The 22,089-nt window shown below is 38.6% G+C and overlaps 1 protein-coding gene and 1 long non-coding RNA gene across 2 annotated transcripts; one reads left to right on the top strand and one right to left on the bottom strand.

The window, feature by feature from the left end:
* Positions 1-736: 736 nt before the first annotated feature.
* Positions 737-1,397, bottom strand: LOC114302201 (uncharacterized). Its single transcript, XR_003643336.2, has 2 exons — positions 1,331-1,397; positions 737-942 (listed from the first exon to the last, which is right to left on the bottom strand). It is a non-coding gene; the product is annotated as an uncharacterized LOC114302201 (long non-coding RNA).
* A 17,853-nt stretch (positions 1,398-19,250) lies between these two features.
* On the top strand, positions 19,251-21,659 carry LOC114302204 (putative LRR receptor-like serine/threonine-protein kinase At3g47570). Its single transcript, XM_082875790.1, has 3 exons — positions 19,251-19,916; positions 19,988-20,534; positions 21,388-21,659. The coding sequence occupies exons 1-3, from the start codon at positions 19,251-19,253 to the stop codon at positions 21,657-21,659; spliced, it is 1,485 nt and encodes a 494-aa protein (XP_082731916.1).
* The last annotated feature ends 430 nt before the right edge of the window (positions 21,660-22,089 follow it).

Genomic DNA, 22,089 nt, shown 5'->3' with positions numbered 1-22,089 from the left:
GTTCTTTGTCTTCATTCTCTGTATTTGTTTATCAAATTATAATAATGAAAGACTACGGTTGTTTTCTCTAATTTCTTTGCCATAATTTGTGATCCTTAATTTATTGTTGGATATAATTGTTTGGCCCTAATTATCAGTTAGGGCTATAATTGTTTAAGTTACTTAGCACTGTTAATAATGGATTTTCACTGTTGTAGTTGTTGCCCTCAATTAGCCACAATTATGGTTGTTGCCCTAATTAGTGTTGTTTTGTCCATGTGCTTATATGGGTATGCAATAAATCAATTTTAATTCTATACTTGTTGCTATTTTTCCATTGGTTTGGTGCTTCAATGGAAATCTCTAATTTTTGTTCTGCTCTAATTTATGAAAACATATTATTTGCAGATATCAGTCATTGTGAATTTGTGTGGATTTTTTTTATTATATAGCTATTCCTCCTAGGAAGTATATTTTCGGATTGGAAAAAAGAAAAAGAAGCAAAAAGTAAAAAAAATTATTCAATCTCAATTGAGAGTGCTTGCTAAATTTATTGAAAGCAAGAAACAAATAGAAGGGCCTCTCTTAACAGTTTGCCTAGGACCCCTTAAAACTCAAAGCCGGCCCTGAGTCCTTGACACCAGTTTGAATACACCTGCATTTCATTTTCATGGATTCAATAGTAGTTTTCTTTTTTCAAATATATATACACTTTGTGAAACAAACAAACTCATATTATTGGGTAACAATTAAAAGGTAAATAAACTTGAATCACACAAGTATATTACATTATCATTCTCACATGGACTAAATTGGAAATAATCTGATAATCAAATTATGTATACACTTTGTGACATATAGGTTCCCAGTTTGAAGTTAAAAGTACAGGCATAATCCTCTTCCTTTTTGACCAAGTGTTTACCATTTCACACAGCTTTGACAAGCATAAAGCTTCATATTGTCCTGAAATTTAGTTACCAAAGAGCAAAAATGAGATGTTAAGGGCATAAATATAAACTCATTCTAGATTGGTTTGGCGGTTAACATAATTCATGCAGTTCAAACACCTAAAAGCATTATTAATCATTTAAATCACCATTAATCAAATTGAATCTCTTAGAATACCCACAAAAGGGCATGGTAGCCAATATTTTTAGAGTAACACTATACAATGAAAAAAAATGTAATCAATTTACTACAAAATGACATGACAAGTGTTGATTTTATTAACTTAAAGCAAAAAGTCAATCAAAATGGATTAGATTTTGAAAACTGTCATTGTCATACTATTTTGGTCAATAGTCATGAATTCTATTTGACTGGGAAAGGACAAACTAATTTGAAATCTCACAATAGAAAACATGCCGTGCTTGCTCCCACCATTGTCCAATTATCTTTGCGGCTTCCTGTTAACAAGGACAAATCATGGAAAATCAAAGCCAATGCGATAGAACTATAGGCGTAATTCTATAGAAGAAAGAAGCTAAAAATATTGAGCAAGACCTTTTCAATTTCGTACCTTGTTGAAAGTTCATCTTGAAGGAGTTTGTTCTTGACCAAATGAAGTTCATGGAGGATATTACTAATGCTCATTCGACCTTGTGGAAACTCTGTAGAGCATGCCACTCCAGTATGGAGCATGGAAATTAGACATTCACCATTCTGTCACCATTGTTCACTTGAATTGATTCCCAAGTACTGGCAGCAACAGCAGTATCTGCTGCTATTGCTCCTTCCTCTTCTTTGTCATTCTCTTGGAGTACCGGGTCCGCAATCTCCATCACATGGTCAGGCAAGGCCATCCTAGCAAAGCTATGAAGATTAAGGCCTTCCTCAAACATGCTATCAGTGGGTCTCTTCCCTATTACTATCTCCAATAATAGGATCCCATAACTGTAGACATCTCCATAAGTTGACATCTCACTTCTAAGACCATACTCTGCCATTAAAATAATTCACATTGAAAACCCCTCACGATTTGTTTGCCTAAAAACAAACATAATATAAAAGAAAAAAAAGGAACAATCAAATCTGGCATATGATAATGTCATAATAATAATATGAAAGCAGTACATTATACATATTCCCAGTTTTGGCAATGGAAAACATAGCCATTACTGTTATGACTAACGGTTGACTATGGACCAGGCCTTAAGGTAACCGAGCCAAATTCTCCAACTTGAGAGATGGATGGATCAAAACCCATTTAACATTCCTTCAATGATAGCTAACTTATATTTTGTTTGAAACTTTAAATTTTAATCCTAGAATAGGCATATGTCAAAGCAAAAGAACGGAAAAGAGAAGTTGTTACTTGGAGGTACATATCCAATGGATCCCCTTATTCCAATCAAACTGCTTTGATTAGGAATGGTAAGCTCTGGGAAAAATCTAGCTAGGCCAAAATCTCCAACAAAGGCAACCATTTCATGATCAAGAAGGATATTACTCGGCTTCAACTCACAATGAATGATTAGTGTATGGCATTGATGATGAAGATAATCAAGTGCACAAGCCACATCTATGGCAATGTTTATTCTTTCTAGAAGGTTGAGTCTCCGGTGCTCATTTTACCCATTATTAGTTTCTGGACTTGAATGCAGCCATCCCTCTAGACTCCCATTAGGCATGAACTCATAAACTGAAGGTTTAAACTCATTTCCTTGAAAATCAACACTAGAAAAAGAAGTTATGATCCTGACCAAGTTTCGGTGTCAAATATTTCTCAAAGTTTCACACTCTGCCATGAAACTCTTTGTAGCTCCACAGTTTTGAAGGTTAAGTATCGACTATAATCAATTTACGGGATCCATTCCAGTTTCAATAGCCAATAATTCAAATCTTTTCAATCTTGAAATAGGATGGAATGAGCTTATTGCAGCATTGGACAAGCTGCATAAACTTTGGTGGTTTGTAGTTGCATTCAATAATCTTGGGAGCGGTCATAGCGATGACTTGGACTTTTTGTACTCTTTGATCAATCCCACTAGTTTAGTGGAAATTGATCTTCGCTGTAACAATTTTGGAGGAATGCTGATTGAAACCATTGGCAACCTGTCAACTAATCTTCAAAACATGTATTTTAATCAAAATAAGATATTAGATAGCATTCCATCTGGGATAGGAAATCTCATCAACTTGGAAAGTTTATGGTTGTATGAGAATCAATTTACAGGTAATATACCATGTGATATTTTGAAGCTTCAAAGGTTGGCTTTCAACGAAAATGAACTATCGGGATTAATCCCATCCTCTCTAGGAAATTTAAATTTGCAAAATTTACTTGATTTGAGTCAAAACAATCTTCATGTGTCACACCCCAAACACGGGTATGATTGGCCGGGGCCCACAGGGCCTTAGCCCAAGGCACACGTAAGCCTAAATATGAATCCATAATCACATTGAACAACTAAACAATAGTCCAATAATAAATAACCAAAACTCAATCCAGTGACATACCACAATTATAAACGGCAAAATCAACCGTAATCAAAACCATCCAAACTTATGAAATATAAACAGCCCACATATCAAAATAATCCTAAATGAACCCCAATAAAAATAAAAGAAATAAATATGCACAAACTTGACAAAACACTCTAAAATAAATGAATGTCCTAGAGGTCCATGCAATCGTGTCACGACCCCAAACCGCCCCTAGTAGGATGGTGCCGTGATGGCCAGTAATCCAAGATTACCGAAGGCCAATTTTCAAAATCCACACACAACAGAGTATAAATATATGGGGCTCACAAGTGCGGAAGCAATACATACAAATCAGATTAGTCCATAAGAGCTGTGCGTAAGTCAAATGAAATGGCAAACATCTTCACAAGGGTTACAACTTAGTACAAATGAAGTAAAGTACTTATTACATCTTGATCAAAAGGCTTCTCAAGTCGACGTGTGCAAAATACAAGTATTACAAGTTGAGAAGTATAATTTTCAAGACTGCCGACATGAATACAAGTCAAGCCGACATAACAAAAATCCAAAACAAGCTCGCGAATCACATCTAGGCGTCACCGCCTTCTTTCTCATCACCTACATATATATAGAGAGGGTGAGCTTGGATACTCAGTAAATGATATAAATAATAAAGGGTTTGCATGAATAATAGCCGAAGTCTTTTCAAAACGATACATATCAAAACTTTATATAACAAGGGATTGACCCCGTCCATCTAGTAAATCTTCAAAGCTTCAAGGGGTGCTTACTAGCATCAACATATTACAAATGATGGCATTCCGGACAAACAAACCCACGCGGTAAACCGTCAGTGGCAAAACAAGACAAAGCAAGGGAGATATCTCGAACAATGGTGCAGTCGCATTATAGTCCCCTGGCACTAAGGACTCTCAAAACAAGATGTGCAGTTACATTATAGTCCCCTGGCACTAAGGACTTTCCGAGAATGTTATCAAAACAAGATAATACTTGATATACAAAATATGGACAATCATTCATGCTTAACAAATACTTTTCAAAACAAAGCAAAGCAAAGCTCATCAAAACATTGATAACATAGCTTTATTAAAAATACCACTCACATAGTTCTTCAAACGTCGGGGTCAAGGCAAAAGTCCGAGTCCTACAAACACACGGCAAAGTCTATTGAACGTACTTCCAAACAAGATTCACATGTAACCGAATGATCTCGGCGTTCATCAAAACCAAGTTAAATCAAAACAAAACACTGTTTTTCATCTCAGGGAAAAATATGCTGGGCATCAACCAGGTCTTGGCCGAGGTCCCACACCTTCTCGCCAAGGTGTGGTCCCGACGGCCACATTCAAAAGCGAAGTCGCGAAAATCTAGGTTTCCCTTTAAAGAACATGAAGATGGAGAAGATGAAGATGAAGAACATGCATGCTAAAATCATAACTTGTTACTACAAAGTCTGAGATCTCGTGCTATGAGTTCGAAAACATGGACCTGGGTACCCATACTCAAAGATCTTGTGAGAACAAACACAAAAACATGGTTCTTGATACAAACTTTCGGATCAAAACAAGACTTTTCTTCGAGAACACATGAACACTATCTTCTCTTACTAAACCAACTTTAAATCGATGCAAGGCATGCAAAACAGGTTCGATCATGCAATGCAACTAGACGATCAATAAGAACAACAAGAGTAGTTTAAGATTTTAACCTCGAAACTAGGATCTAACGGCTCAAGCTCCCACGGTCAAGCTTGGAGGTCCACTCTTTCACTCAAAAGCTTCACCTTCTTCTTTCTAGAGTCTCTCTCTCTCTAGAAGACAAGATTTGATACAAAAATGATATGTTTTCTCGACAGTCACTGGCTTAACCCTCTGCTGGGACACGTGGCATCGACTGATTGGCTCTACTCAAAAAGGTGACTGACTGAGAAGACAAGACCATGACAAAGTGTATTCAACAAGCTGGATGGCAAGAGCACTCCGGCAAGTGATGATCTCGGCTAAGGGCAAAGCTTCGGCAAGTAGGGTGACAACGACATCGGCTTGGAAGGATAACACTTGACTAAGCTGTGCCACACCTTGGCCTAGATGTGCCACACCTCGGCCTAGGTCATACCATTCCAGGAACAAAATCACTAAGTGCAAGGATCAAGGGTCTAGACCACCTAGATAATAACATCTCGGCCTAGATGATGCACATCTCGGCCTAGGTGACGCACACCTTGGCCTAGATGATGACATCTCGGTCAATATGCTAGGGTGAAGATGGAGGCCAACAGAAGTGGTTCCAAGATAGTTCTAAGTGTGGAAAGGTTCCAAGGTGTCTAGGCTTAAGATGACCTTGGCAACACACCAGGCAAGAATAAGGCATGCAGCAACACTCAAGCAAAACAAGACAGGATTTGCAAATGCACATAACAAAACAAGATCATACATAAATGTATGCAAGTATGACTAAGTTGAAGTGAGGGTTGTTACATCCTACCCCCCTCAAAGAAGTTTGGTCCCCAAACTTGAGTTACCTTGTTCCAAAAACAATTCTAGATGTCGGACTTTCATTTCCTCTTCCATTTCCCATGTAGCATCCTCACCGTAATGCTCATTCCAGTCAACTTTCACCATTGGTATCGACTTACTTCTCAATTGTTTCACCTGCCTATCGATAATCCGTATCGGCTTCTCCTAGTAGCCTAAACCCTCATTAATTACAATCCCAAAATAGTCGATCACATGCAGTGGATCTCGAATATACTTCCTCAACATCGAAATATGAAACACATTATGGACTTGGCTCAATTCTGGCAGCAAAGCAAGTCTGTAGGCAGCGAGATTAACTTTCTCAAGAACTTCAAAAGGCCCAATGTAACGGGGTGCTAACTTATCCTTCTTCCCAAATCTTGTAACTCCTTTCATCGGCGAAATCTTCAGGAATACATGGTCCCCGACTTCAAATTCCAAGTCTCTTCTCTGATCGGCATAACTCTTCTGTCAACTCTGAGCGGTTTTGATTCTTTGCTGAACGAGCTTAATCTTCTCGATTGTTACCTGAATTAACTCGGGACCAAGCAGAGCTTTGTCTCCTACCTCGGTCCAACATATCGGCGACCTGCACTTCCTTCCATACAATGCTTCATACGGCGCCATGCAAATGCTAGCTTGATAACTGTTGTTGTAGGTAAATTCCACCAATGGCAAATGCACTCCCCAACTTCCTTGGAGGTCCAATACACATAGCCTAAGCATATCTTCAAGTGTCTGAATCGTCCTCTCTGTTCGCCCATCAGTCTGGGGATGAAAAGCTGTGCTAAGCCTCAACTCGGCTCCAAAAGCTCTTTGTAGGCTCTGCCAAAATCTGGAAACAAACTTCGGATCTCGATCCGACACAATTGACATCGGCACTCCATGAAGTCTGACAATCTCATTCGTATACAACAAAGCAAGTTTATCGGCGTTGAAGGTGGTCTTAACAGGCAAGAAGTGCGCTGACTTAGTTAGTCTATCCACGATGACCCAAATCAAATCCATACCCTTTTGCGTCTTCGGCAAACCAACCACAAAGTCCATGGAGATGTGTTCCCATTTCTATTCAGGAATCGGCAAAGGTTGAAGAAGTCCTGCTGGCCTTTGATGTTCTGCTTTCACTTGTTGACAATACAGACACTGGGACACGAACTCGGCTATTTCTCCTTTCATATTCGGCCACCAAGACGTCTACTTCACATCTTGATACATCTTGGTGTCCCTGGGTGAACAGCAAACTTGGAACCATGAGCTTCCTGCAAAATTTTTCTTTTCAACTCTGGGATGTCGGCCACACACAATCTTCCTTCAAACTTGAGCACTTGATTTTCTATGGTGTACCCTAATCTCGGCTTTGTGATAATCTCATCAGCTACCTTCTTGAAGAATTCATCCTCCATCTGTCTTGTCTTTACTTCCTCAACAATAGTCGGCTCCACTGAGGTCGTGGTTAGACATGCCAAAGTTCGAACCATATTTCTGCTCAAAGCGTCGGCTACGATGTTAGCTTTACCTGGGTGATATTGAATTTGCATGTCGTAGTCTTTCAACAACTCAAGCCATCTTCTCTGTCACATATTCAATTCTTTCTGAGTGAACAAGTACTTCAAACTCTTATGGTCTGTAAAAACCTAACAAGAAGCTCCATACAAGTAGTGATGCCAAATCTTTAAAGCAAATACCACGGCCGCTAGTTCTAAATCATGGGTAGGATAATTCTTTTCGTGTGGCTTCAACTAACGAGATGCATATGCTATGACCTTACCTTTTTTCATTAATACATGAAAAATCTAGAAATCCCCTAGATGTTGATTTGTGATTATGTATCAATTTTAAGCAGAATATAACAATCCCAATCAAACAATCAAACAATCAAGACAAAGAGACACAGCGATTTAACGTGGAAAAAACCACAATTGGACACCTCCAACTGTGATCAAAAAACCACGGGCAACAGCCACAAGACAATCCACTAAGAAGAATTAAAGGAATTACACAGGTATACTCTCAATTACCTAGCGAATCCACAACGCCTAATTGAACCAACCTCTATGTGCCTCTTCCAACCCCATCTTCACCACGGAATTGTCTTTCTGATGAGCCACTCCGGATTCCACCAAAGCTTCAGGCTCGAATTCTTCAGAATCCACAACTGAAGAATAACTCTCTCTTTTGTGTATAACAAACAAACCTTTGATGTACTCTCTTTAGATCATGAGTTGAATACTCAATAAAAACATCAAAGAAAACTCCCAAAGTATCCCCAGATATAAACCCTAGAAACCAAAAAGAAGATCTGGAGCAGTTATCCTAAAATCTGACCCAACACGCGAATTTATAGAATCTGTCCCGCGATCTCCGCTCGAGCTCAACACAGCCCGCTCGAGCGGACTGACCAAAAACTGCGTGCGAACAAACTGAGATGCGCTCGAGCGTAGGAGAATCCGCTCGAGCGTAAAATCACACCTTCCAGTATTTTTACAGGCGACTGCAGAGATGCTGAGAGCTTCCAATCCCCGCTCGAGCGCCCGATGCCCCGCTCGAGCGGAAAGGCCAAAAAATGGAAAAACTGGAAAATGATCGGACAGGCAACTTTGAATGCATTTTTGCATTTTGCTTCGGGGGCGCTGCCCCTCAACCCCGCCGTGGCGCTGCCCCGGACCCGCCAAGGGGCGCTGCCCCCTGGACCCCCGCGAGCTGACCGGGCAGCTCGATCCCCGTCATAATCAGCGAAGTGGCAATCTTGAAAGCTTTATCATCACAAACTTCTCTGAAATGCTTGATTCGGGTTGGATTCGCATCTAACAACTCATAGCCTCACTGAAATAAAAATGCGAATAAAATTACAACTCAAAGGAGTTTTGTCAAACGGGATTGCCAAGAAATAAAACCTAACAATACACAACCCAAACCCTTATGCGAAGCATCACTACAAACTTGAAACTCTTCATTACCTGATGGCAGTACAAGAATGGTGCTGTGACTAACCTCGTCTTCAACTCCTGGAAAGCCGCTTCCCTATCCTCAGTCCATTCGTAAGCCGCTCCCTTCTTAGTCAGTTGTGTCAACAGAATTGCAATCCTTGAGAAATCCTTCACGAACTTTCTGTAATAACCTGCCAATCCCAGAAAACTACGAATCTCGGACACATTAGTCGGCCTCGGCCAATTCACAACGGCTTCAATTTTACTAGGATCGACCGAAATACCATCGTTATCAATTACATGGCCCAAAAATGAAATAGTGGAAAGCCAAAACTCACACTTGTTAAACTTAACAAACAATTTCCGATCCCTCAACGTCCGTAAGGTAAGTCTCAAATGATCCTCGTGTTCAGTTTTACTCTTAGAGTAGATCAATATATCATCGATGAAGACAACCACAAACTCATCTAGATATGGCTTAAAGACTCTGTTCATCAAATCCATAAATGCCGCAGGGGCATTGGTCACTCCAAAAGGCATTACTAAAAACTCGTAGTGGCCATACCTCGTCCGAAAAGCGATCTTCTCAACATCCTTGGCTTTAACCTTAAGCTGATGATAACCCGACCTAAGGTTAATTTTGGAAAAGACTCGTGCTCTTTGTAACTAATCAAATAAATCATCTATCCTCGGTAACAGGTACTTATTCTTAATGGTTACCTTATTCAGTTCTCGGTAATCAATACAAAGACGAAGTGTACCATCCTTCTTCTTAACAAACAAGACGGATGCTCCCCAAGGTGAAGTGCTCGGCCTAATAAAACCCTTATCTAGCAACTCTTGAAGTTGGAGTTTCAATTCCTTAAGCTCGGCGGGGGCCATCCTATAGGGTGTTTTAGAGATGGGCTGGGTTCCCGGCATGACGTCAACAGTAAATTCTACCTCTCTATCAACTAAGTGACCAGGCAAATCATTTGGAAAGACGTCGGGGAATTCATTAACAATTGGGACGTCGGCTAACTCAACACTTCCATTCAGATTACTTAGTACACTACACAAATAACCTTGACACCCTTTTTGGATCAACCTATAGGCTTTCATGGACGAGATTAAGTAAGGTGGGGATACTACTCCCTTACCCTGAAACGTGACCTCGGCTAGGTTTGAGGGTTTTAACGTGACACTTTTAGAAACACAATTTATGGATGCGTGATTTGTCACTAACCAATCCATCCCCAATATAACATCAAAATGAGTTATGTCCAATGGCATTAAATCAGCTAACAATTCAACATTCCCAATCACAATAACACATGCTCGATAGATGGATGCAACATTCATAGATCTCCCAGATGGAGTAGATACAGATAACACATAATCAAGGGGTTCTAGTTTCCAATTAATCTTCTCGGCAAACTTAGCAGAAACGAATGAATGCGTAGAACCCGAATCAATCAATATATATGCATTTTGATAGCAAATTGGGAGTATACCTGACACCACTGTCTCAGCATTCTGAGTGTCTCCTGGTACTAGTGCAAAGACTCTGCCTTGCCTCATTTGTCCTTTCCCCACGTTACCTTTCTGTACGGAACCCGAGGTATTCTCATCCTTCTTACTATCATTAGCCTTTGTTTTAGGACAATCCCTCACATAATGACCTATTTCACCACACTCATAACAGGCTCCAGACGCCCGACGACAGACCCCGAAATGTGGCTTCCCACAACTAGAACATGTCGGCTTAGTACCACTTTCCTACCTTGGGTTGCTCGAACTGCCAACATTCGCTTTCTTCTTCGTACCAAATTGTGCTCGGCGATTGTCATAATTCTGTCTCTTCCTCTGGCTCTCTCCCGAACTCTGGTATCTATTCAAGTTAGCTTCGGCCAGAATGGCTTTGTCCAATACTCCGGCGTAAGTCGGCATGTTGAGCATGTTAACTCGGTCTTGTATCAGTCCACGCAGCCTACTTTCAAACTTCTTAGCCTTCATATATTCATCGTTGACCATGTGGGGTGCATACCTCGCCAACTCGGTAAAGGCACGGTCATATTCAGCCACTGTTCTTCTGCCTTGCGTCAAAGTCTGAAATTCGGTAGTCTTGCGATCTCGAACACTTAGGGGAAAATTCTTGGTGTAAAACAACTCCAAAAATCGGGTCCAGGTCAAGTCTGGATTGCCTTCTCGAACCATCATCCACCATCTGCGAGCGTCGTCATCTAGGGTAAAGGCTGCCAATGTCACCTTCTGGGTGTCGGTGCTGGGAAAGATCTCGAACAGCTTCTCCATTTCCAAAACCCACGCTTCGGCTTTCATCGGCTCTATACCCCCTTGGAATCTCGGTGGCTTCATTTTCTTGAACTCTCTAATCAAGGCTATCGTGTCGTCCCCATATAAGGCTGGCTGTGGGAGCACTTGTGGTACTGGAGGAGGTGGAGGCGGAACTGCATTTCGGCCGTTTGTCTGCTCTACCTGAGTTGAAGTAGCGCTAGCGTACTGCTGTCTTGTCTGCCTTAACTCGTGGGCCAAACCTTCAACTAACCTTTCCAGTCTGTCTAATCTGTCCTCGGACTGATCTCGACCAACTGGAGGTCTACCTCTCCTCATGACGCTATGAGTATGCAAAATGAGACTTTAAAACAAAATGAACAAATAAACACGTAGGCAAGTAACAATTAAGCATGCCGAGACGATGCACACCTTATTCAAACAGCAAACAATATGATGCAATCCTAACATCCTTCTAAGGGGAAATTCTATGCTCTTTAGGACTCAAAGTGTGTGAATAACGTATACTAAGGAACTTGTGCTCTGATACCATTCTGTCACGACTCCAAACCGCCCCTAGTAGGATGGTGCCGTGATGGCCAGTAATCCAAGATTACCGAAGGCCAATTTTCAAAATCCACACACAACAGAGTATAAATATATGGGGCTCACAAGTGCAGAAGCAATACATACAAATCAGATTAGTCCATAAGAGCTGTGCGTAAGTCAAATGAAATGGCAAACATCTTCACAAGGGTTACAAGTTAGTACAAATGAAGTAAAGTACTTATTACATCTTGATCAAAAGGCTTCTCAAGCCGACGTGTGCAAAATACAAGTATTACAAGTCGAGAAGCATAATTTTCAAGACTGCCGACATGAATACAAGTCAAGCCGACATAACAAAAATCCAAAACAAGCTCGCGAATCACATCTAGGCGTCACCGCCTTCTTGCTCATCACCTACATATATATAGAGAGGGTGAGCTTGGATACTTAGTGAATGATATAAATAATAAAGGCTTTGCATGAATAATAGCCGAAGTCTTTTCAAAACGATACATATCAAAAATTTATATAACAAGGGATGGACCCCGTCCATCTAGTAAATCTTCAAAGCTTCAAGGGGTGCTTACTAGCATCAACATATTACAAATGATGACATTCCGGACAAACAAACCCACGCGGTAAACCGTCAGTGGCAAAACAAGACAAAGCAAGGGAGATATCTCGAACATTGGTGCAGTTGCATTATAGTCCCCTGGAACAAAGGACTCTTAAAACAAGATGTGCAGTTGCATTATAGTCCCCTGGCACTAAGGAATCTCAAAACAAGATGTGCAGTTGCATTATAGTCCCCTGGCACTAAGGACTTTCTGAGAATGTCATCAAAACAAGATAATACTTGATATACAAAATAGGGACAATCATTCATGCTTAACAAATACTTTTCAAAACAAAGCAAAGCAAAGCTCATCAAAACATTGATAACATAGCTTTATTAAAAATACCACTCACATAGTTCTTCAAACGTCGAGGTCAAGGCAAAAGTCCAAGTCCTATAAACACACGACAAAGTCTATTGAACGTACTTCCAAACAAGATTCACATGCAACCGAATGATCTCGGCGTTCATCAAAACCAAGTTAAATCAAAACAAAACACTGTTTTTCATCTCGGGGAAAAATATGCTGGGCATCAACCAGGTCTTGGCCGAGGTCGCACACCTTCTCGCCGAGGTGTGGTCCCGACGGCCACATTCAAAAGCGAAGTTAGAAAAATCTGGGTTTCCCTTTAAAGAACATGAAGATGGAGAAGATGAAGATGAAGAACATGCATGCTAAAATCATAACTTGTTACTACAAAGTTTGAGATCTCGTGCTATGAGTTCGAAAACATGGACCTGGGTACCCATACTCAAAGATCTTGTGAGAACAAACACAAAAACATGGTTCTTGATACAAACTTTCGGATCAAAACAAGACTTTTCTTCGAGAACACATGAACACTATCTTCTCTTACTAAACCAACTTTAAATCGATGCAAGGCATGCAGAACAGGTTTGATCATGTAATGCAGCTAGACGATCAATAAGAACAACAAGAGTAGTTTAAGATTCTAACCTCAAAACTAGGATCTAACGGTTCAAACTCCCACGGTCAAGCTTGGAGGTCCACTCTCTCACTCAAAAGCTTCTCATTCTTCTTCCTAGAGTCTCTCTCTCTCTCTAGAAGACAAGATTTGATACAAAATTGATATGTTTTCTCGACAGTCACTGACTTAACCCTCTGCTGGGACACGTGGCATCGGCTGATTGGCTCTACTAAAAAAGGTGACTGACTGACAAGACAAGACCATGACAAAGTGTATTCAACAAGCTGGACGGCAAGAGCACTCTGGCAAGTGATGATCTCAGCTAAGGGCAAAGCTTCGGCAAGTAGGGTGACAACGACATCGGCTTGGAAGGACAACACTTGACTAAGCTGTGCCACATCTTGGCCTAGATATGCCACACCTCGGCCTAGGTCATACCATTCCAGGAACAATATCACTAAGTGCAAGGATCAAGGATCTAGACCACCTAGATAATAACATCTCGGCCTAGATGATGCACATCTCGGCCTAGGTGACGCACACCTCGGCCTAGATGATGACATCTCGGCCTAGGTGACGCATACCTCGGCCTAGGTGATGACATCTCGGCCAATATGCCAGGGTGAAGATGGAGGCCAACAGAAGTGGTTCCAAGATAGTTCTAAGTGTGAAAAGGTTCCAAGGTGTCTAGGCTTAAGATGACCTCGGCAACACACCAGGCAAGAATAAGGCATGCAGCAACACTCAAGCAAAACAAGACAGGATTTGCAAATGCACATAACAAAACAAGATCATACATAAATGTATGCAAGTATGGCTAAGTTGAAGTGAGGGTTGTTACAAATCGAGTCCCCGCTATGTCATGAGTCCACTCTAAGTCCTTCTAACACCTGGAAATAGTAAACAACTAAGTCAGCTGATAGCTCAATGACTAGCAACATGGATAGTAAATACAGTTTTGAAAACAGGGTTCAATTCCAAAATAAGATATATATCACATAAACTAGATTAACATACAGTTTGGTGAAGACAATCTGTTTCAAAAACAAGGTTTCACAGTTCAACAGTTAAAAACTCATGTCTCTCAAGAACATGATAAACGACATTTTCCACTTAAAACATATTACAACTTGAACACCAATAATTTTCTAGGTACCAAGAAAATAACAAGTAATATGCCACACAGTTCTCAAGGCTATAAGCCCGTTGGATCCAATATCGAACTAAGAGTCATCCTCAGGGTGGCAACCTGGGCCTTTTCTCGAAGACGATCCGATCGAAGGTCACCTAGCTTAACCTAGGTATTTTCCTTACAATCGTTGAGCACTAGAGTCATCACGGCCCAACCCAGATCTGTTCCCTAGTGGCCAGAGTCACCACACATAGTGGAATAATTTCCCTGGACTAAAATACACAGATGGTCCCAATAATCAATACACATCAGTTTCGCAAAACATGGCAGTTCATCATTATAAACATGAGACCAGAACAAATAGTTTACAGTATGCCAAGTTCACACATGTTTCGGAAATAATTTGATTCCATTGATAATATAATAATTTATCAAAATAGTTTAGTTCTGAAACAACAATTTAATTTTCCAACAGTTCAGGGTAGGGGTACATTTATAAAAATATGTAGCATGAAACTACTCACCTGAAAACGAAATAATATAATCCTTGAATAGAGTATGAAAGTCCAACTAGTGCCCTGAACCAAGTATAAAAACTACACGTCACTACTAATTTAAAAATACTAAAGAATAGGAACTAAGTAAACCCAAACTAAAGCGCACTAACACGGCTCAACCCAACTCACCGTTACTCTTAAATATTTCCTAAGTTCATGTTCTTCAAGGTCTAAAATCACCCAAGACATGGGTTCAAATCGAAACTTAATTAAAAGTAACTTTAAGATAAAACATAATTTTAAACTAGTTTTCTCAATCTATTCGCTAACTTTGAAAATTAAAAACCCACGCCACGTTGTTCGAAAAATTCTAAAACCCTCAAGATATCAACTAATATATCCTAAGTTTCAAACCCAAATGGTTTCACTTGATTTGCTTATCAAAATAATTATCTACAATTAATTATATCTAAACAAGTTGTTTTCTGCAGCACTTTAAAGAAATTAATGGTTCTCTTAGTATACATGAGCAATCAACGCAAGGCCAAAAATGAACGAAACTAGACTCATAACCAGTTCTAATGACCCCAATTTGATAATTTTCGGATTTATACCCAAAGCGAACAACACTCTCGAACTTACTGTTTAAAACCAGTTTCTGGACAGATTTGAACGTAGCAGTTAATATAGATTTTGACTCCCAAAAATTATGAGAAAATTCGGATATGCAATTCAATATGTAATTAATCTACTGTAAAAATTTCAATTTAAAATTCATCCATTTGATATAGTTTCTTAATTTTTAAAGTTTGTGATTTTGTGCAGAATTTTTGGACTAAGAATTACACCCATTCTTTATACATGAATTTAACTCCTCAGATTTCTTAACAATATATATATATATACAAAATACATAAACCTACAACCTCTCCATCAATGAACTAAATACTAATAGAGTAAAGATAAAGAACAAAAACAAAGAGAAGAAGAAAGATAGAGACTTACCACACGAGCACAGATCCTCTCCTTGCACTCCCTCCTTGTAAGGCCTTCGGGCCCACTTTTAGGCCCAATTTTGATAATTCGAACCGTTCATGTTTTAAGATTTATTCAGTATATCATATCTGTAAAAAATCAAGTTGATAGGATATCAGAAAGCATGTGTTCGGAAAAATCGAACTAAAAACTATTTTTTTAAAGAATTTAATAAACAGTTTTCCGAACACATACTTTTTGATATCCGATCAACGTGATTTTTTACAGGTATGATAGACTGAATAAATCTTAAAATATGAATGGTTTGGATTATCAAAATTGGGCCTAAAAGTGGGCTCGAAGGCCCTGCAAGGAGGGAGTGCAAGGGGAGGATCCCAATTCTTACCACACACCCAAAAGTTCTTCCTTGTTTGCAACCCCTTTTTTTTCTTTTTCTTTTCTCTCAACCTCTCTCTCCCGTGGCTGCTATTGCTACTGTTATATGTTGTATTAGGCAACCTAGGGTTACATTATATATCTAAACAAAAGGCTCTAAATTATTACCTCTTTATATTATTATATTTTCTAACCCATTAATTTAAATAAAATATAACCATTATTATAACAAAATATACTTACTAACTTGCCCTTTTTTTTTTCTTTTTTTTAAAATAATAAATCTTGTCTCTAAATTAAATACTTTCACCATAAATTTATTTTAAGTTTAAAAATTAATTAAAAGACCCTCCAAATATTTAATTTGCACTTTAGGATTCACCACTAAAATATTTGAGATTGTAATATTATTATTATTTAATTATTTACTTAATTTTTATATTCGGGTTCTCACATCAAGGTAGCATCCCTTCAAGTCTAGGCAATTGCATAAATTTGTTGCATCTAAGCCTTGCACAGCACAACCTTAATGGGCCATTACCCTAACTAGTTATTAGTCTTGTTAGATTTTTGTAATTGGCAATCCTATTTGACAACACTTCTTTTAGTTGTAATTTTATTTGCTCTTTTGTTTCAATGAGGCTACGAGTGTTTAGGTGCGAATCCAACCCAAATTGTGTTGATGTAGAGAAGTTTGTGATCTTGATCCTTTCATGTTTGCCACTTCGCTGACTATGTACGGGGATCGAGCTGCTCGATCAGCTCGCAGGGGTCCAGGGGACAACGCAAATGCATTCGAGGTTGTTTGATTGCTCGAGTGGAGAAAAGGATCATCCAGTACTTTTGTAGTGCGCCTAAACTTCTAGGAAGAAAGTTTTACCACTTGAGCGGTGAAAGTTGCACTTGAGTGGTCATGTTTTGCACCGCCTTTACTCGCACCGCTTGAGTGGTGAAATGTGCGCTCGAGCGGTCTTCACGACCCAGTTCACTATAAAGTGCGCTGTTTGCTCGTTTTAGGGTTTGTGGTGTCCAGATTTTAAGAGAGGAAGAAAAAACAAAGTGTTTTATATTGGAGGGTGTTTTATGAGTGTTTCCCTGACAATTTAAGAGGATCCATTTGATGATTTAAGAGTGATCAATGGATCCGTGAACTTTGTACCAACATTATCAAGGGGTTTGTTTGTTTTCTTTTATTCACAAAAGAGAGAGTTGTTATTCGGTGGATTTTATCGAATTTGGGTTTGAAGCTTTAATGGATTCTAGAGTGGCTCATAGTAGTGGATTCGACATCAGCATTGTGGATTTAATGTTGGGTAAGACAATTCCGAGGTGAAGACGGTGGTTGAAGTGGCACATTGGGTCTGGTTCAATTCGGGCGTGGATTCACTAGGTAATTGAGAGTACTCTTGTGTAATTCCTGTTTTTGTCTTCTGAGTGGATTGTTTTGTGGCTTTGGCCTATGATTTTTTATCGTAATTGGAGGTGCTCCAATTATGATTTTTTTCATATTAAATCGTTGTGCCGATTTGTCTTAATTGTTTGATTGAGATTGTTATTTATTGTTTTAAATTGAAATATAATCACAAATTAATATTTCGGGGATTTTTAGAGTTGGAACTATCTCAAAACTCTTTGACAGGTTCTCTTTTCGTGGAAATTGGAAATTTGATGACCCTTATTTACTTGAATATTTCCGAGAACATGTTACCTGGTGAAATTCCTATTGGAAATGGTTGGAAAATTCTGGGTAAAACCATAATTTTTTCCTAAGTTTGGTATATTTTTTAGGTAGGCCCCGTGTGTCGATTTTCGCGGGTCAAAGTAGTAACGCGTTCTATGTTGCGTTGTAATTCACGTGGTATATTTGGTTGCTCAAAACCATTACCGAGTGAATGGGAAATTGAAGCCAAAGTGTGCTCCATGGAAATGGAGTTTTGGTGGAAAATCCTTAAAGGTTTGAATAAGGTTTGTCCCATATTGATTTGGTGGGAAGTTTTGAATGGATTTATAAGGCATGGGATTGCAACTTGGGGTGTGCCCCAAGGGGTACTCAAGTGTTTTAGAGAGGGAGGATATGGGCAAAATAGGCTAGACCCATTGGACTCAAAAATCACCACGCGCGTACTGCATCCGGTCGGGCGTGCTGGGCTTCGGCACGAGTGCGTGGTGTGAGGTTGGGTTGGGCTTGTCCAACCCAATACCTATCTTTTTGGGTAAAAAACATTTGAATTTAATTTTATTTTTTGCAAAATAAAATCCAGAATTCAAATTAATTCCGGAAATAAACTGGTCCGATTTTTCTGTACACCCAAACAGGTCCCTTCCCGTTTTTATCTGTTTGAATTTTGAACCCAACAGATTTAAATCTGTTTAATTCAAAACCAAATAGGTTTCATACCTGTCCAAACAAGTTTGCACCTGTTTAATTCAAAACCTGCAGCCACCAATCCATCTATAAATAGGACAACCCTTATTTTATGTTTCATTGAGAAATTTCGTACTTCACCTCTGCAAATTTATTCTTCATTTTGCTACATTTAATTTTTGTTAGAAAGAGTATAAAACACTTAGTGTGTTCGTTGTACAAATATATTGTAGTGTTGCATATATTTGTTGTTGATCATTTCATCTTGGGAGATAGACGTCCATATTCTGAAAGCACCGTGGAGAGGACGAATCTGTCTTAAGGACACAGTGTCAAACACTGGACTTGATCAGAATAATATTCAAGATATTAATCAGGTAAGTTATTTATTTATTTTCTGTTTTATTATTATTTATTTAAATCAGATTTTAATTTTGTTTTGGTAACAAAATAAAATCTGTTTTTTATTTATTTAATTCTATTTCTAGTTTGATTTTTGTAATCAAACATTTTTCTTTCCTTTCCTTTATTTCTTTTGTATTTTTTTTGTTGTTAAGTACACAAACAAAATTAATTAATTTAATTACAATGAAGATTGTCGAACAATTCCTAGTACTCTTGTAGTTGTGTAATGTTGGAAACACTCTATGTATGGAGGGTAACTTGTTTCAAGGAACCATTCCTTCTACTTTCACTTCTTTGAGAAGTAATCAAATTTTGGATCTCTCTCGCATCAATTTGTTGGGAAGAATTCCAGAATATCTTCAGGCTTTTAAACTCTTGCAGATTTTGAATTTATCTAATTTGGGCCAATACCCCAACCAGTTATTAGTCTCCTCATTATCAAATTTGGGCCTACCTCACAACTCTTTGTTAAGTCCTCTTCTAGTGGAAGTTGGATATTTGAAGAACCTTGGTTACTTAAATGTTGGCGAGAACATGTTATATGGTGAAATCCCTGACACTCTTGGTAGCTGTGTATTATTGGAAATACTATCTATGGAGGGTAACTTGTTTCAAGGAACCATTCCTTCTACTTTGGATTTTTTGAGGGGTATTCAATTGTTAGATCTTTCTCGCAACAATTTGTCGGGAAGAATTCCAGAATGTATTGAGAATTTTAAATTCTTGCAGATTTTGAATTTATCTAACAATGATTTTGAGGGTGCAGTACCAATAAAAGGTATCTTCACAAATGCAAGTGCAATTTCAGTTGAGGGAAATAGCAAACTTTGTGGAGGTATTCCTGAATTGCAATTGTCTGTGTGCAACTCCATACGGTCCAAAAAGAAGAGACTAACTCTCGCTTCAAAACTGGCAATTTCTATATGTAGTGGGCTTCTAGGGCTTTCTTTTTTGTTGTTCATTCTATATATTTGTTGGTATAGAAAGACAAAAAAATATCTTTCTTCAGTTTCACTAAGAAAATCACTCTTGAGAGTGTCTTTTCAAACAATGCTACTGGTGGGTTCTCTCTAGAAAATTTGATTGGTGTTGGTAGTTTTGGGTCGGTGTATAGGGGAACTCTTGAATATGGTGCAACAATTGTTGCCGTGAAGGTACTCAACCTCCAACGTCATGGGGCTTCCAAAAGTTTCATAGCCGAATGTAAGGCCTTGAGGAACATCAAACATAGGAACCTTGTTAAGGTACTCACTGCATGTTCAGGTGTTGATTATCAAGGTAATGATTTTAAGACCCTAGTTTATGATTTCATGGAAAATGGAAGTCTGGACGAGTGGTTGCATCCAGTTAACAGAGAAGAGGAATTGCACAATGAACCAAAGAAATTAAGTCTTCATCAGAGATTAAATATTTCTATTGATGTTGCTTGTGCGTTGGATTATCTTCACCATCAATGCTCAACACCAATAGTCCACTGTGGTTTGAAGCCAAGCAATGTTCTTCTGAACAATGACATGACTGGCCATGTAGGTGACTTTGGGTAAGCAAGATTCTTACTAGAAGCCACTCACAGCTTCCTCACAAATCAAGGAAAACATTCTTTCACCCACTTTTCATTGATTAAATTTTCATACTCTTTTTCCTCTACATTCTTAGGAGAATTCCATTATAAATTTGTATTTCACATATTGAATTTAAGTGGCACACACAGATATCTTAATTGCGACACCTGTAGAGGGAAAAAAATGGAATTCCTTATATTTTGCCTTACAACCACAATCAAAGTAGGCCACGGAATGATGACTATTTGATGTGGAAGAATTGCTTTCCTAAAAAAATTGATTAATTGCTTCCATTTTTAATACTTCTAATGTGTTTTCTTTTGCATTAGTTTGAGAAATAGATAACAAGAACAAGATTACTATTGCCTATACAATTCCCATATGCCAAAACAAATGAGAGGAAAAGGAGAGTTATCTTAGGAGTATTCTCGTACTTTTCATTTGACATTTTCTCGCTAGTCCTTGTTTCGATTTGAAACAATTGAAAACCTAATTGTTCTGTGAGTAATATGTGTATTGGTGGTTTCTATTAAAATTGGCCCCTAGGATTGGCATGAGATGGTATTTGACTGGTATGACAAATTAATACTGAGAAATTTGTTTGTGATGCGTGCTTTATCTGGTCAAACAAATAACAGCGTACTACTGTTTTTCGATTTTTAAGGAAAAAATATTACTTGTTGATTACTTCATAAGAATTTAGGTTGATGTTAACTTATTCAAAATTCAAACCATTGATGGCCTTTTCCGATGAAACAACTGATTTTTAGAAAAGGATTTGAGTGTCTTGACCATTTCATTGCATGATTTGTTTCTTGTAGACTATGCTATGGGAAGTAAGGAGTCAACAGAGGGAGATGTGTATAGCTATGGGATTCTCTTGTTAGAAATGTTCACGGGAAAGAGACCCACTGATGACATGTTCAAAGATAGTTTGAACCTTCATAACTTTGTTAGGCTAGCTTTGCCTCACCAAGTGGCAGATGTTGCAGATCCAATGCTCTTTCGAGGAGGAGAAGAAGAGACTAGTACCCAGTACGAGTACGACAACTTTTCGAAGTACCCGTACTTCATAGGTGATGATGCAATTTAACTTTCAGAGATGCTTCTGTCCGATTTTGTATTTGGTGTATGTATTTCTAGACTTTTTCATAAATTAATGACAAACTGAGGAAAAGTGAGCATTGTTTTGAGTGATTTCCATGTATTCCTTTGGCAATTTCTTGGAACCCCACTACAAAAAATTAAGGTTTTAAAGACCAAAATTGAGGGACAAAATTATTTTTTTGTGACCAAATATTTTTATTGCGAAAAGTGTCGTCATTATATTTTTAGCAATAAAAATTGAACATTAGTGATGAATTATTATTCTTTTGGGATCAAATTTTTTGTCTCAAAAAATAAACCATTTTGAGACGACATTATTTTGTCTCTAAAAGTCTATTTATTAGTGGCACTTTCAAAATTTTGTCACTAAAAACCTTAATTTTTATTTTTCGAGACGACCTTTTATCGACTATCCT

Source organism: Camellia sinensis, chromosome 1 (assembly GCF_055761805.1).
Source record: "Camellia sinensis isolate YWXY chromosome 1, ASM5576180v1, whole genome shotgun sequence".
In the NCBI taxonomy this organism is placed as follows: Eukaryota; Viridiplantae; Streptophyta; class Magnoliopsida; order Ericales; family Theaceae; genus Camellia; species Camellia sinensis.
Note: the sequence above shows the minus strand (reverse complement) of the source record. Positions and strands in the feature narration are given on the sequence as shown.

Coding starts and splice junctions, on each gene's coding strand:
- LOC114302204 (XM_082875790.1), top strand. CDS start 19,251: ATGGAGGGTAACTTGTTTCAAGGAACCATTCCTTCTACTTTCACTTCT. Junction 19,917..19,987: donor TAACTCTCGCTTCAAAACTG/GCAATTTCTATA, acceptor TTGTTGGTATAG/AAAGACAAAAAAATATCTTT. Junction 20,535..21,387: donor TGACATGACTGGCCATGTAG/GTGACTTTGGGT, acceptor TGTTTCTTGTAG/ACTATGCTATGGGAAGTAAG.